At 31.2% G+C, this 13,058-nt stretch overlaps 1 protein-coding gene across 1 annotated transcript; it reads right to left on the reverse strand.

Annotated features, from left to right (window-relative positions):
• Nucleotides 1-199: 199 nt before the first annotated feature.
• On the reverse strand, nucleotides 200-12,077 carry LOC137930030 (uncharacterized). The gene is made up of 8 exons (XM_068773175.1): nucleotides 11,792-12,077; nucleotides 8,208-8,418; nucleotides 7,446-7,802; nucleotides 6,173-6,358; nucleotides 3,956-4,077; nucleotides 2,723-2,884; nucleotides 2,371-2,541; nucleotides 200-1,623 (listed from the first exon to the last, which is right to left on the reverse strand). The coding sequence occupies exons 1-8, from the start codon at nucleotides 11,990-11,992 to the stop codon at nucleotides 1,333-1,335; spliced, it is 1,701 nt and encodes a 566-aa protein (XP_068629276.1). The 5' UTR covers nucleotides 11,993-12,077; the 3' UTR covers nucleotides 200-1,332.
• Between the last annotated feature and the right edge of the window lie 981 nt (nucleotides 12,078-13,058).

Consider the following 13,058-nt stretch of genomic DNA (forward strand, 5'->3'; position numbering starts at 1 on the left):
ACATATATTTAGGGTAAAACCTATGCCTTGCAAAGAGCGACTATGGGCTCAAAGACGACGATAATTAAAAAGTATTTATTTAAGAATTATTTATTAGTTACATAGTTACCGTTTCCACGGCCATAAAGTCTAAACATTATTGTATGTAAGAATCTATTCTTAAAAAATAATATTGCACTATAAAAATGTACCGTGTATTACAACGCAATAATTTTTTTTTTCAAGAGAATAAATTATTAAAAACAATTATTTGTAATAAAAATTAAATATTAATCACAGGATTTATAAAATGCATTAAATTAAAATGTTACTGGCATTTTCTGTAGAGATAAGTAAAAAGACATATAGTAAAAAACTTCCGAGATAATACCAGACACCGTATTATATATATTTTCTTAAAGTTTAATTGTTGGCTTAATAGAGAGAACACTTTTGTTTCTATATACAGGGATGCATATATCCTAATGCGATATATAACCTTCTTTAATAAGACGACAAACTACGAAGGCTTTTTGGAAACAGTTTACATTGTTAATATATGTTTAAGAAACTAATTGAAATTCACCCCGTAATTCTAGTCTTTAGACGTCCACTGTTGCACAAAAACCGTTCGCATAAATAAATTTTCAATATAAAATCAAAACTGTTTTTGTGCAGATTTTTTTGTGCAGATTTTTTTGTGCGATTTTTTGTGCTGTATAATTTGAATCAAATTGGAACATATTTGATGAAGTTATTAGTAAAAAATATCGTAGGCGGGATCTTGTATATATATCAAATGATACAAAGAAGCGTCGCAAAAACTGAACATCAACTTTATAGTAACTGATAAAAATTCAATTCTAAATGAATGCAAGGTAGTATCTCTAAGTGACAATAGCGATTTCGAACCAATTTACCACAAGAAAGTTCACTTATTGACCGAGAACAGAGGCTAATGGTTACATGTTTTAAGTCTTCCTGGTTATATATATATAGGTGTGTGTGTGTGTGTGCATGTGTTTGTGTGCATGTGCGTGTGTGTGTGCGTGTGCGTGTGCTAGAGCGTGTGCGTATGCGTGTGTGTGTGTGTATTTTTTATCTGTTTTTCATATTGCTACCTATATATGTATTTATAATCTACTAGTACCAGGTCTCCTTTAAGGCAAGCTTTATAAATATCACAAAAGTTCGTATCGGTTTCGTATCATTATGTTTATACAAGTTTCATAAGCCAAAATCTACCAAAAACTACAAAATCACTTCTTCGTCTTTCTTTTTTCTTTTTGCTGTCTTATTTACCTCTTATTGTGCATTCTAATTAAATAATTTCCTCAATAAATTGGTTAGTCATTAACAATATTTCTCTTTAATGACTCGTCTCAAAATCTTTCCCGATGGATTCTTCGGTATTGAGTCTATGAAAGCTACTTCCTTTATCCTTTTGTATGGAGCGAGGCGTTCCGCAACAAAGTTTATAATATCCTTGTCGGTTGCTTTAACGTTGTCTTTCAGTACTATGAATGCTTTTGGTTTCTCTCCCGTATCGACGTCTGGAATAGCAACGACCGCCGCATCGAATACCGCGGGATGTTCTTTACAAACGCTTTCGATCTCTGCCGGAGGTACTTGGAAAGCATTTACCTGAAATAACACGATCATTTTATATTCAGAGATCAAATCAAATATTATAAACTGTGTTTAGCAAATTCAAACCCATAAATATTTGTTTGCAGAGTTACTTATGCTACTAATATAAATGGATAATATGTGAAACATTACCATCACATCGGGCAATGGTAGCCCAGAGGACTGAGATTTACGATTGTAGGTAACTGATTCAATTCCCAGGATACAATCTTATTTAATCCAAACTTTGTGCATTAATTATACAGAATTTCCATTGCTCACACACAAGTTTTCAGAGGATATGCAGAAACGTTATCTGCACACCAGAATACCACACTGCGATCGTCAACCTTTTGTTCAAAGCGATTATGTTATATCCCCATGTAAATAGATAGGTTCCCGAAAGAGCCCTCTATATTTGCTACTATCATCATTATCATTTCAGCCGATAAGTGCCTTCTGTAAGGCATAGACCTCCCTTAAAGACAACCACGATTACCTCAGCGACTTCCCACGAACTTAACTATATTACTTAACTATATCGGTGCTTCACCTAGTGAAGAGCCTATCCAAGTCTTGTCTACTAACTCCTAATCCATGCACATGAACTGCACTGAAAAGCAATTCTTCAAACTTCATCGGCAACTATAGTTCCTTAGGGGATCACGTCATTTGTTTAGTTTAGTGATCCGTTACCTTCAATAAGCAAATATTGTGAATGCAAATATGCAAGAAATCACTTTCACACAAAAAAATCATTACCTTTATCAGTTCTTTGAGTCTATCAACAATCGTTACGGAGCCGTCTTTATCTATTTTCGCCAAATCGCCAGTCCTCATCCATCGATTTTCTAGAAATATTTCTTTATTCGCTTCAGGATTATCTTTATATCCTTTCATCACATTTGGTCCCTTTATTAACAGTTCTCCAATCTGTCAATATAAAATTAATATATATATATATATATATATTCTAATTAAAAGTATATAGTAAAGAGCGATAAGAAATCCTTACTACCTTTCTGCATCGCTTAGTTATTAATGGAAAAAACTTTGACACAAAATTTTATTTTTATTACGATCTAATTATAACGCTCATACTAATAATTCTTACCTCATTAGGTCCCAGATTATTCAGTTGATTATCAACCACTCTTAATTCTATATTGGGTAGTGGAAACCCAACTTTCGTATAATCTTTGTAACCAAGAGGGCTCAAAGTCGATACAGGAGCAGTCTCTGTCAAACCATAGCCTTGGACGAAGTGAGCATCGGGCTAAAATGTTACATTAAGATCATTAAAATCCTATCACAGATTATACTATTGGTTGACGTCTATCAAAGGTATTTTATTGCTTCTCAGATATCAATTCAGATTCGACACATAATCCAGTTTACAGAGTGATTGATATAGAATTTATATTAAAGGCAACCACTTGTATGCCTCGTTGGTAAACAAGTTTTCACAATTACCCTGTATAAAGTGATCACACTAGAATATTTAACATTAGTTTAGTTTTTGTTGTCATAATAGGAATGCCAGTGACCAATAAATTCTGGTATTACAAAGTCACAGAATCTGGTATTACAAAGGAACAGATAGTAAACAATTATTTATTGTAATGCGTAGTAATCCGAATTTGGAAAATGTTTTTTTTTTACTTTATAATCATCATTTTATTATTTCTCCAAAAAATTAACAACAACCTTTTGAACATGGCATACCATATATTAATTGATGTTGTATATTAGTTGACAGCTATTCATTTACCCTTTTAAAGATTTTACACCTATCATATAATCTTATATTGTTGATAGGTAATATCTTTTAGTAACGAAGATTGACTTGACTTAGAGACAGAGTATTTATTCGTTCCTCGCTCTAAAATTATTCTTTTGAAATGAGACAATGTTTTTTATGCACAAATTCACCCAATAAATTGTTACATTCATGTTATGAAGATATAATTATATGTTATTGCCTCCCAGCGTTTCGCGTGGCTTGTTTTGAATGTGAGATTTAAATGTTATCAAATTCTTATACTCTTGTGTGTAAATATGTGATAACGCACTATATCAACCCAGTGAGAGTTGTTGCAAAAAAATTGCATTAAAATTTTTGGTGCTATCTTATATTAGTTTTCTTACAATAATTCATCCGTAAGCATTCTTGACCAGCTGAGAATGAAACTAGCAATCTACCAACGTGATACATATAGTCTTTAGCCATTATAGTACTTTTAATAACAATTAGTACTTGTGCTGTTGTGTGTTGATTGTATTTATCCGACTTTATCACCTTTATATATATCGTCATTAATTATAATTAATTGCAATAAAATCTTACGCTAGCTTTGCTTAAAAATCGATCTATATCCACTTGGGGTAATGGAGCACCTCCAGACATTATTCCTCTCAATCGTTCAAAATGTTTAGGTAGCACTTCTGGGTGTAATCCAAAAAATGAAACTAAAATAGAAATGAAAACAATATTATAAAGACCATCTGAAAACAAAGATTTCTGAACCATCTGCATATATTCCTCAAGGTGTCTGATGATCTAGTTGAGGTCGACAGAAGGCAATGGAAGCTGGTCGCCTGTTCCATCTGGTATTGGGAATTGGGTAAGGCTATCCAGGAATGAACGTACGGATGATTACTGCTACGTTAAACGATGATTATGATGCGTAGTAAAATGTCTATTTCTTAATTCAAAATAATCATATAGGAATGATTTATGATTTTGATACCTTTATGGAGACGTCATTTTTAGCCACAAATTAGAAAAAAACAAAAACTTGAACCAAAGTGAAAAATAAGTACACAAAATCAAGTGTAACAAAGCACTTAACTTTTTACATATCTTTTAGTTACAAGATACAATAACAATAATGATCTTCTCGAGATATATTGAACGAAATACACAGAGAATAAAATATCAGTGTGAATACTACACTTGATCACGATAATTGTTATGACAATAACTAATATACGCTCGTTATAAAAATATATAAATAAATAACACAGTTTCTAAATACAAAAACCTTAGTGGCATTAATCCGAGCGCTTGAATAAATCACCTTTAATAGCAAGCCTAGAATAGACCTAGTAATAAAAAAGTAACGAAAATTTCTACGATCAGAATTTTTTTTTCTAAATATTCAAACCCGTATTCGATATCGTAAACTTAATCCGGTCGTCTAGGTGACAAATCCTATCAAAAATTTTAGTAATGCGATTATCGACGTAAATCTTTTAAGAGCTTTTTACTACGTTCTTCGAGATACGTTGAGTAAAGAAGTGCGTATTTTAATTCCATAAAAATTTCTAAGAAATTTTTTATCGTAAATATTTATAACACAAACAATATTAATTCACAAGCTTTTAGTTTCTATTGATAAATTTAAATTATAATATAAAGTTTTTCTTGCAGCTGGAATTTTTAGTAAGCATTCGTTTTTACTTTTAACCCTTAAACGCATAATAAAAAACTGCAACACACCACTTTGAATACAATAATGTACATTAAATTCCTAGTGTTGTATATTTGCAACATAAGGTTTTTTTACAAATAAGTGTGAAAAATATACTTAGTTTCTTTTTTTCTATGCATTGTGGTGTACTTATCTGTAAGACATATATTTTTTTTAAGTATAAATAAGAGTCATGCATTTAAGGGTTAAGATCACTAAAGTGTTGATGTAGGTGTGTGTATCCGCCATGTTGGCGAAGAAATTATGAAATTATGGACGCAAAGTTTTAGGTTTTTGTTTATCTGTTAAGTACGCGTTTTCTATACTTAACTTACAAAGAGCTACAGGCAAACAATTATTAATAACATAACATATTAGATAAATCTACTTTTTGTATTTCCTAGGCATTATCTTATATATTTATTTTTAAAACTATGTTATACATTGCACATTCTCGTCTATTTATAACTAAGAAGAGTGGCATCTTAGACATTACGCTTTTAGTCAAAAATGAGAAAATTCTACCTAACTGTTTTGTGTTGGATATTTTTTTAAGTCAACGAAATAACGTTAGTTAAGCTATTTCTTTGACATCAAATATCATCATCTTTGGAATCCAACACAATAAAACAATTGACAACTTAATATTTAAAGAAAATTAACAGGGTTATAGTCATTGAAATAACAAGCAATAAAAAAAAAACATTTTCTATTTTTTAAAAGACGCAACACGCTTGTAAATGAATATACGAGATATATGGTGAAAAAATTATTAAGACGAAGTCCTTGTATAGGTTCATCTCCAATAGATAATGTTTAAATATTGTTAAAATTGATTTCAAGATACAGACGTCAGATATCAACGTATGTATATAAATTAAGAGAATGACCTTTTCATCTTGACACAACGTATCTGTTAATTCGTGTCATTGCAAATTTATTAAAAAGACGCTGTATTTATTTATCCACTTTTAAATATTACCGCTTTAATTATTTATATCATTTTCGAATGTTTATTTTCAATGATTCTGAAAAAAATATTATAAGCTAATGTGAATTAAATTCGAATGATATATAGTAGAAGAACTTACCTGTTGGTGGAGCAACTTGAATAAAATTGATACTATACTTTGATAGTACGTCGATCATAATGTCGGGCCGAAATCGCGGAACTGTCACAAGTTTCAGCCCCGCGGACATTTTTTGAAGTGTTGATACGTTTAAACCATATGAATGAAAGATTGGCAATGATACTAGAGAGCAATCTTGATTTGATTCTGAAAATTAGCATAATATTTAGAATCATATTTGTCACTCGTAGTCGCGGAGGAACGGAGGGGGTGGTGCATGAAATCCGACTAGCTTCAGCACCATGCGAGTTTCAAGGTGTGAACAACGTATAACCAGAGGCCAGCGGCAAAAAAGTAGTAGGCGACCACCAAAGTTTAAGCCAGAATCAATCCCACATAGCCCTGTCTTCCCCCAACGACAAAGTATCTCTTGAATGTCCAAAAGATTCTCCTCCGAAACCATAAATAAAAGTTAATATAAAACTTCAGAAACCAATAATTTTTCTTATCCGACAAAATAGGCTTCCGTGAGAGCCTTCAACCATAGTTACTGATAAAAAGGTTAAGACCCAACGCCTTTAGAAAAAAACCGAAACTCAATATGCTTAAAATTTGCTCTTTAGCATGGTTCGCGATAAAGAATAACACGTATTTGTTTTATAATTAATATATTTCCCATGTAAAAAACACAGACTGAAAGAATGACATGTTTTCGTTTTTTTTTTTGCCTTTTTAAGATTCAACGTTACGATTTCACATGAAATATACTCGAGCTATTTAAATTGTAACTTTATTATGACTTTGGTATAAAATTTTATGAAATAATTTTGTAGGTATGCCATTTTTAGGCCAAAATATTGATATTAGATGTCCAAATATATGAATATTTGGACATCTAATGGTTTTTTAACGGTCATTCCGAAAGGCAGTACCGTACATGTTGCACTCGATCCTCAGTGAAGCTCGGCTTGCGTACCGCAGATAGTATTAATACTTTAGTAGGGGTCTATTGTAAAACTTCTGTCTAAATGTACATTTATTTATTAACAAATTTAATTTATTTTATAGTCTGGTATGGTGTTTTAATTACTCAATTCAACCTTAAATGTTACATTAAAAAATTGTTCTAAAAATATATCTATTTAATTTATTCCACACTGCCTTTGTTACACTGAATAATTTCGATATATAGATAACTTCATTTACAGAGACCATTAGCGTATTAATCGCAAACTTATTCGTAATTTTTATTTATCGGCACAGATAAAAAAATAGTATTTAAATATTAGCTTACCTGTTGTAAACTGGTATGGTCTACACTCTGTTGTCTGTTGTTCGAAGTTGACAACAAGATTTTTGTTTGTTAGTTCAACGCCTTTAGGTAATCCAGTAGTCCCACTAGAATAAAGTAAAAACGCAACATCCTCGACACTTCGATTAACTTGTTTTAATATGCTTATGTCGACGTGGTTATCTTCAACCAATTCATTAAAAGATATTGTTCCTTCTGGTAAACTGTCATTCAAGTTTATTACAACCTGCGGTATATCTTTTTTGGATAGTTTTAATGCTTCTCTCACTACAGGAACAATGTCAGGGAAGGCGAAAATTAACTTTGCGTTGGATGTCGTAAGCTGTCTTGAAATTTCAACTAAAATTAAATAAGAAAAGATGCAGAAATAATTCCTGGAAATCCTGAACACTATTTTTAAATAAGGCTTATTGATAGCAAACGGACCGGCAAGGGCAGCATAAAACCTCAACCCTTAAGGTCAGATGACCCTGTTTATCGTCAGAAGACGTTAGATACAGATCGCTTCCAAACTCTTCAGATTATTTTGGGAATCTAGGGTAACCTTAGTAAAGCAGTGGAAATCTTTGTTAATATTAAATAAAAATACTGACATAAATTTAACCCGTTAAGAACAAAATTTGATGATGTTAAGAATAAATAATTAAAAAATTTGGTAAGTAATCCAGTCAATAATTTAAATTCATAAGTTTTGCGTGAACATTCTATTTTTGTATGTTTTATAAATATAATTATTTAACTTACAGGGTGTATAAATTGGGTTAATAGTTGAAACCAACCCTCCCGCATTGAGTATTGCCAACATGATTGTTGGATACTCGGGTAAATTAGGCAACATCACAGCCACAGCGTCGTCGTTTTCAATTCTAAACTTTTTTCTTAAATTCGCTCCCAAAATTTGTGACTGTTTGTATATTTGTTCGTACGTATACTGTCTATCTGTTACGCCACATACCTTTAAATAAAATTAATATAATATTTCACTAACACATAACATCCTAAAATATTTTTATCAGAATACAAAAATTTGTTTGGACCAAAATGTGCATTTTCTCATCTTTACCTCGAAACCAATCAAAAAAGAGTTTTTAAGTTTTATAATATATTACCTAAGAGACCTGTCATTTAATTACAATTTGCAGAAAAAAATAACAGCCTTTTAAAACGTTAATAATTCTTGCGCAGTAATAATATTTGTTTAAGAAACCTGTAAAAAACGAACAGTTAATTTTTTTTAAGTTATTAATGATAAAATGCAAATTGATATCTCTCACGATGCCGTCAAAAATACAGCAATGAAGATAAAAGTATGTGTTGAGAAAACAATTTTACAAGTAACACAATCTATACTATGATAGGCGGCAGTTGAAATAAATATTCGCTGTACGCGAAACCTTAAATAATAATGTCCGTGCATTATCCTATATCTGTTAAATTAAATAATACCATACAATCAACATCTCTTTTATTCCCATTAAAATACTTCAAATCGCGTAAAAAAATAGCATAGCCCTTTCCATCGCTCGCTGAGCAACTGTAAGCTTGTTAAATATATGTCTTAAAATATTCTAAAACTAATTTCTTTACAGTAATCGTATTAAGATGATATTACTGGTGGACAAAGATTTTGTCTCGATACAATTCATCCACAGACCATAAATCAAAGAAGAAACATTTTGCATGTACGTAAACTTATAATCCGATGAGGACTTTAATTTATGTTTATAATTTAATTACATCATATAATTTTCCATTGGGTCATAATTTCGATAAATTTAATACGCTGTCTGTATTTCGATGAGTCATGATTATAAGTTCAAATATAATTTGAACGTCAATGATTATAATTGTTTTGACGAAAAAATTACAGAAAAAAACTATGTTGTATGTATATTGAACTAAGAATGTTATTTTAATTTTTTTTTTCCGATATCATTTGTATAAGATAAACTCCTATGTTTAAGTAATTTTTTTTGTCGAATTATCCGGTTTTGACAATTAGGGTTACGTAACCTTATTATTTATAAATAAAATTATATCCGTTCATTCTATTATCAAACTTTAATATCTCAGTAACAATTACCTTTTTGGATTACAAATATTATTTAACTTCTAATTTGAATTATTTTTCGTAAATTATTCCTAAAAAATCATTCTTAATACTACAATTCGTAGAGACTATTTCCTCTCCTTCATAAATGTTTTAAGAACACCTGATTGTTATAACGTACATATTTAGGATAAACAAATACTTGTAACGAAAAAGAAATAGCTGTCACTTGTATTGTCGAAGCTTAGTAAACACGGGCATGCAGAAAAGTAGGCAATAAAAAGAAGGAATATATTATCTTTTATTACAAAAAGAAAAGAACGGACGCCAACGTCGGCGGTATTCGGTAAATAAAAAAGTTCAGAAAAAGTTCAAAAGCGTTCGAATCTCTATTTTGATTATAATGTTTTCTAGAATGTTATCAGAAAAGAAAGAAAATAAGAAAAATTATATTAGTGCTGTCAAAACTGGCATCAAAAACTATATATATAAATGTCATATATCATCAAAAAGCTTATTGGATCTCTGCTACATACTATCTCACTGTTCAACATAAACAGTGTTGATGTACTCGTCTGTCATCATTTTAACCCTTTATAATAAGCGAACTTTATTATTTACCATGCCAGTTACAATATCATCTAACATATTAATGCGCAAGACTTTGAAACACTACAAAAATTATAGTTATAAATACTGATTATGTATTGGAAAATCGAATTTAAAAACTCAAACACGAACAGGTATCAAGGCCATTGTTGACATTAACATTAGAGCACTATTCAAATATGTGTCCATTTGATTTGCAGTCAAAACCAGTTAACTTATTTCCGGATCGTAGTTTAAAAATAGTTTAACACGTGATGTTTTGTATGTTTTCACACATGTTTTTTGACTTATTTATTAGGGGGATCGGAAAGTAAAGTCGTTTCCGCGCATGTCGATATTTGATTGTCATTTGGTAGCTAATTACACACTCGGAAGACGTATACTAGATGACAAAAGGTTGTTGATGATTAAAGTGAATATATCGTTAATTAGAAACAAAACCTTGTCAAATATGTAGTTGTGTGAATTTAACTTAAGAAAGCGACATTACTTTCCAGTCCCTCTAATATAAATACATAATGATCTTTGGTAATGTGTCAGTCGTTCGACGGGCCAATAAGAGCTCTATACTCGAGATAGCTCGACATATTCGAATCAGAAATATATAAAATATAAATACATCCGTAGACCTACGAAAGTAATCAACTTAGCCAAGCAGATTGGCAAATTGAAATGGAGCAACATAGTGCGCAGTACAAATGACTCGCATATCATCAGGTCACAAGGCAGTCAAACGAACTGATTAAGGTCACTGGAAGACACTAGATGCAGGGCGCTGAGACCGGTCTTTTAGAAATCTTTGGGGGAGACCTATGCCCAGCAGTGGACTGCCTGTGGTTGATATAATGATGCTGACATATGGCTACATTCGTCATAATTGCTACTAACATTGCACTGCTATTGAAAGCCTACAATATGGACAGACGACCTGCTTAAAGTTTCCGTAAAACACTGGATGCAGGGCGCTTAGAACCGGTACTTTTGGAAATATAAAGAGGAAACCTATGTCCAACTGTGGACTTCCTGTGATTAAAATAATGATGATGGCGAATGGTTAAATTCGTCATCGTTTCTACTAACATTCCTCTGATATTGAAAGCCAACAATGTGGACAAACGACCTGTTTAAAGTTGCCGAAAGACACTGGATACGGGTTTCCAATATCTATATGGGAGGCCTTTGTCTAGCAGACGAAGTCCTATGGCTGATATGTTAATGAAGAATGGCTACACTATTACACTGTACTGAAATTACGCATTTTTTTCAACAGTCTTAAATAATCTTTGTTCAAGATAATATCAAAATCTAAACCAGTTTTTTGAAACTTTCATTGTTATTAGATTTTATTTGTAATTTAATGGCGATTTTTAACAAAAAGTTATAAAGCACCTACCAGTTTTGAAACAATTGTTATTATTTTTAAAAATTTAAGTCGGGGAAATAGTTTGTATGTAATGTACGTACAAATAAAATCATAGCATTATAATCATATATTTTTAAAGTACGTGTTATTTTTAGTTATTGTAATCTTAAATTAAAAAACATTTAGATATGATTAAAAAAATACGAAATGATGTTTAGATAAAATTTTGATTGTAATCAAAAAAAAATTAAAAATCGGAACAAATATATTGATTAAACAATTTTTATTTATTCATTATAATTTTACCGTAGCCGTCTTCGTCGCCCATTTATCCAAATTCCTCCAGATGTACTCCGTTACTGTTAAGTTTGGGATCTCTACATCTTTAAATGGAGATTTTATTACTTTTTCACTAGTCCACACGTGTTTCTTATTTTTAAAAATAATTACTAAACTTCTGCAGTCTTGCCGACGGGCGTTATTCACTAATGTAGGTAACCTAAACATAGTTAGAATACGACACTTATTTCCGTAGATATCTGTTGTATTATAATTTACGAAAAATTTAAAAGTGCAGGTAACATGTGTTATCCGAAACACAGTCACGCAGAAACTAACTTTAAACAACGTTGACCGATAATACCTTAATAGGTTTTTAAATATGGAAACGATAATTTTGAAACGAATTTTCATGCATATTTATTTTTTTAATTAAATTAATTTCTCTATGACTCTTCTTTAATTTGGTTTAATTAAATGTAATAATGTTCTGATAAAAAATATATAGTGTACTAAAAAGTCTTCTATTAAATTTATTTATTTTATATGAGCCTCAAGAGAAGGCTCGAATTAACCCAAAGTCAGAAAGTAAATTTTTTTAAATACTATTTCGGCCATCTTATTTTTGGAACAGGGATATATACTTTCCTATTTTCACTCTCTTTCTTTCATCCTTCACAATTTATCTCTTCTACCCTCTTACATCCTCCATGTTTTCTATCACTCAGCATAGATTCAGCATACAGCATTTACCCACATTATATTCACGCAGAAAGTAAAGTTACCGACGTAGCTTGAAGAAATGCTCATGCTCATCGAAGTGGCAATAGGCGAGGCAAATCGTTCGTGCAACCGACAGCCCTTTAGGTGAAAAGATTCTTGAGTGGTGACGTTTAGCTAGACGCGGCGTGAGTAGGTCCATCTTTAGCTGGACTGGTGACAGTCAAGGTCGTGGAGAGAAACTGTTGGCGGGCAAAGCAATTTGCCTTTCAATAAAGGGCTATCGGTTGATATGATAAAAATCTTTCTACTAGTCTAAATTATTAAAAATTGTTCATATAACAATAATAAACTCGTAAACAGTAAATACGACCACGAATGAATGAATTTAATAAATCTATTATAAAACTCACTTAACAGTTATAGTATTTTATGCGTATCTTTCGACAAAAACTTAAGATGTCTATGAACGAGAATATAACGTAAATAAAACATTCATAAAATTCTAATAGATTCAGGTGTTACTTTGCGGTAGTCCGTCCTAAGTAAGAAAAGGACTAATATTTAGCTACTT

This window comes from Battus philenor, unplaced genomic scaffold (assembly GCF_028537555.1).
Source record: "Battus philenor isolate CCGP_79_NKW_IND1 unplaced genomic scaffold, ilBatPhil1.0.hap1 SCAF_11, whole genome shotgun sequence".
NCBI classification, from domain to species: domain Eukaryota; kingdom Metazoa; phylum Arthropoda; class Insecta; order Lepidoptera; family Papilionidae; genus Battus; species Battus philenor.